Below are 3,639 nucleotides of genomic sequence, written 5' to 3' on the forward strand. Positions count from 1 at the left end.
ATTGGTTACCGAGGATGTTGAATCCATTTCTTACATTTCCAGGACCATAAATGGCAGCTTTAACCAGAAAGTAGTCTTATTTTTACTCTATGGGCTGATTTTTATACATTCTGGATCATTTGGATTCGACATATTGCTAAAAATGTGAGTTCTCTATATCCAATGGTCGCAACACTGCACATGCTAGTCAAAATCAGTCCCTGGAGAGTACAAATATGGCCACTTTTGGTTAAAACTGCCATTTTTGATCCTGTAAATGTCAGAAATGGACTTAAAATCCTGAATAACGTCCAAAAACCAAGTCATTAGCTATTGTCTGAATATGTTAGTAGATGCCAATTATACAAATTGCACAACATATGCAAGTTAGCATCCATCAGTTTCTATGTGCTTAGGACCCGTACTATACATTTCTATCATAAACACTTTTGGAGTTCTCAACATGTCCGGGTTCACAGTGCTGGCAACTAGAAAACAAAGTAAAAAAATAATCCAGGAGCACCTCGAAACTAACACTGACGAAAATAAAAAAAGTTATACAGAGCGAGATTTATGTACAGGTGCACATTCTCAACCGTCCATCCTGCTGCTGCGGACAGGAAGTAATGGGGGGGGTTAAAAAGGGCCTTTTTAACCCCCCCCATTACTTCCTGTCCGCAGCAGCAGGATGGACGGTTGAGAATGTGCACCTGTACATAAATCTCGCTCTGTATAACTTTTTTTANTGTGTGTGTGTGTGTGTGTGTGTGTGTGTGTGTGTGTGTGTGTGTGTGTGTGTGTGACCAGGTGTTGTTCAAACAAGCCCTGCAGTTCTTAAGAAGTTTTGAAATATTGTCGCGGCTTCCTTCCTTTGTTTCTATTATTTCCTTTGTTCTACTTTAATGTCTTCGTTGTGATGAGGGCTTGATCTTATGTTGCTTGATCAAAAGTCAAGAGGTTGCAAAGTAAATGATGAATACACGTTCTTTCTATAACAGAAACCCTTTTTGTTTTCTCCTCTACAGGAAGTGGAAATCACCGCTACTTCATGGGTTATCTGTTTTTCCTGCTCTTAATGATCTGCTGGATGATATACGGCTGCATTTCCTGTGAGTACAAACATTTCTCTCCCTCTTTTCAGTCGTGTTTTCTCCTCTTCACTCCTTTTCTCTCCTCTGGTGTCCTCAGACTGGAGGATCCACTGCGCCACCAGCTACGCTAAAGATGGCTTCTGGCTCTACCTGACTCAGATCGCCTCTTGCTCTCCTTGGATGTTCTGGATGTTCCTCAACAGCATTTTCCACTTCATGTGGGTCGCCGTGCTCATCATGTGTCAACTCTACCAGGTCTGGATCTACATTTTGGATTTAAATTCATTCAGGCGGAGACAACATACAAACAACTAGCATTCATACTTCAATATGCAGATAAAGTTAAAGTGCAGGAATATATCGGTTGAAGTAACAGACTCAAGAATGAGATTTTCTGTTGAACTTTTAAAACGCAGGCATAGATTTGTAGTTATAATGACAGATCTACATGTATATAAAACCCAACAGATGCTACGCTGCTAAATGTCTCTGCTTTCTCCTCCTTCAGATCGCAGCTCTGGGAATCACCACCAACGAGAGGATGAACGCACGGAGATACAAGCACTTTAAAGTCACAGCCACTTCCATCGAAAGCCCCTTCAAGTAAGTTATTTTTGATGCATTAGAATATATATATATAATATATAACCTGCTGATGTTCAGGTGTATATCAGTATGTAGTGTCTCTACTTTAAAGAGTCCTCTCCTGCTGATGTTCAGGTGTATATCAGTATGTAGTGTCTCTACTTTAAAGAGTCCTCTCCTGCTGATGTTCAGGTGTATATCAGTATGTAGTGTCTCTACTTTAAAGAGTCCTCTCCTGCTGATGTTCAGGTGTATATCTATGTAGTGTCTCTACTTTAAAGAGTCCTCTCCTGCTGATGTTCAGGTGTATATCAGTATGTAGTGTCTCTACTGGGACATGTCTCCTGCTTTAATGTTCAAAAAGCTCTTTATTGTTCTCATACTGTCTGTGCTGCAGCACCTCTTTTCACCCTCTGTCTGAAACCAGAGCCCAGTGTGCTCTGATTGGTCGGCTTTCTGGCTCGAATGGAGGCGTTTCAGGCAGGGGGAGAGTGTGTGGGATAGAAACTTAAGTCTTTTCAGACCATTTACATGCACTAAAACCTATAGGACACACTACAGGAAAGGGGAAAAGGGGAACACCACTAATTAACCCCTCAGCAAATCTTAACATTTTTTGGTGCTATTTCTTTATTAATATGATGTTTTTTCCACTCTCTCTCTCTCTCTCTCACTCTCTCTCTCTCTCTCTCTCTCTCTCTCCCTCTAGTCACGGATGCATCAGGAACCTGATAGATTTCTTCGAGGTGCGCTGCTGCGGCCTGATCCGGCCCGTGGCGGTGGACTGGACCTCCCAGTACACAATAGAGTACGACCAGACGTCCGGCTCCGGATACCAGCTGGTGTAGAACAAGAAGAGGAAGAAGAAGAAGAGGAATAACCGATATGGGATCAATGTTGTTCTCGGGAGCGCTTGCTTTATTCGAAACCATCTCTCCCTCACCGATCAAAAAGACTTAGATTAAAAAAAATCAGCCAAGACTAGCATGCTGTTACAGGGCAACACCACACCCCCCCTACCCTCCTTCTTCTTCTACTATTACTACTATTGTACAACATCATTACTGTACCTCCACTTGCTCCCCCTCCACCTCCTCGTCTCTTTTCCCGATGGACGGTGCGTTGCTGCCAGGCGGGAGAGGAGGAGGGAGGGAAACGACGGAAAAATAATCTTGTTTTATCCCGGAGGCTTAAAAGTGGCAGCATCACTCTGAAATCCCCACCTCTACCGTGCCCTTATTCTTATTTATGGTGTCCCTGTTGATGTGCCCTGTATGTATGTTTTGAAATGGTTCAGGAAAGGATAAGTAACCGCCGTGAGAAAAGCTGAAGGATTTTGATTTTTAAAAAACATGAATTAGTTTTTAAGTATGATAGAAATAAGGGAATGTCTTTTTTTTTTTACAAACCTCTTGATTTTGCACCGGGTTTTGCCAACATAGTTGATCTCATCAGAGGGGGAGAGTGTTGGGTTACAGGTGGAGCTGCTGGAGGAATGAAGAGTTTTTTGGGTTATCCTAAAAGCAGCTGTTGTGCAGTAACGTAATGCATGAGTCCTTCAGCAGAACCCACCGTTAAAGTGACAGAGAAAACCCTACAGACAATGTGATACAGGAATATTTATTTTATAACTATTTATACATTAATGTTCTAGCGCCACCATTTTTACATTTCACATCATTTTTTTAGCGCATTAGGTTTTTATGACGATAAAATGATTAAACCTGGTAGCTGTCTGACGAGGAAGGAAGCCCGGGAAATTACCATAAAAAAACTTTATCGACAGGTACATCGAGGTTTTTATGACGATAAAATGATTAAACCTGTAGCTGTCTGACGAGGAAGGAAGCCCGGGAAGTTACCATAAAAAAACTTTATTGACAGGTACATCGAGCGTATATTTATTAGCAGGACGAAGGACGACAGACGCGTTTACAGGACGGTTCATTCCATGTGTGTTTTTCTAGAAAGCTGTAAAAGTCTT

At 41.8% G+C, this 3,639-nt stretch overlaps 1 protein-coding gene across 2 annotated transcripts; it reads left to right on the forward strand.

Annotated features, from left to right (window-relative positions):
• The first annotated feature begins 1,009 nt into the window (after window positions 1-1,009).
• Window positions 1,010-3,633, forward strand: LOC104956835 (palmitoyltransferase ZDHHC17-like). Of its 2 annotated transcripts, XR_799604.1 has the most exons (5): window positions 1,010-1,088; window positions 1,168-1,325; window positions 1,579-1,673; window positions 2,365-3,352; window positions 3,452-3,633. XR_799604.1 is itself a non-coding variant. In XM_010784386.1 (4 exons), exons 1-4 carry the CDS (start codon window positions 1,028-1,030, stop codon window positions 2,501-2,503), a joined length of 453 nt encoding a protein of 150 aa, XP_010782688.1. In that variant the 5' UTR covers window positions 1,010-1,027; the 3' UTR covers window positions 2,504-3,633. The 2 variants fall into 2 exon arrangements, 1 of the variants encoding a protein (XP_010782688.1); XM_010784386.1 differs by having other exon boundaries at window positions 2,365-3,633.
• The last annotated feature ends 6 nt before the right edge of the window (window positions 3,634-3,639 follow it).

The sequence above is a fragment of the Notothenia coriiceps genome, unplaced genomic scaffold (genome assembly GCF_000735185.1).
Source record: "Notothenia coriiceps isolate Sejong01 unplaced genomic scaffold, NC01 NC01_scaffold00026417, whole genome shotgun sequence".
Classification (NCBI taxonomy): Eukaryota; Metazoa; Chordata; class Actinopteri; order Perciformes; family Nototheniidae; genus Notothenia; species Notothenia coriiceps.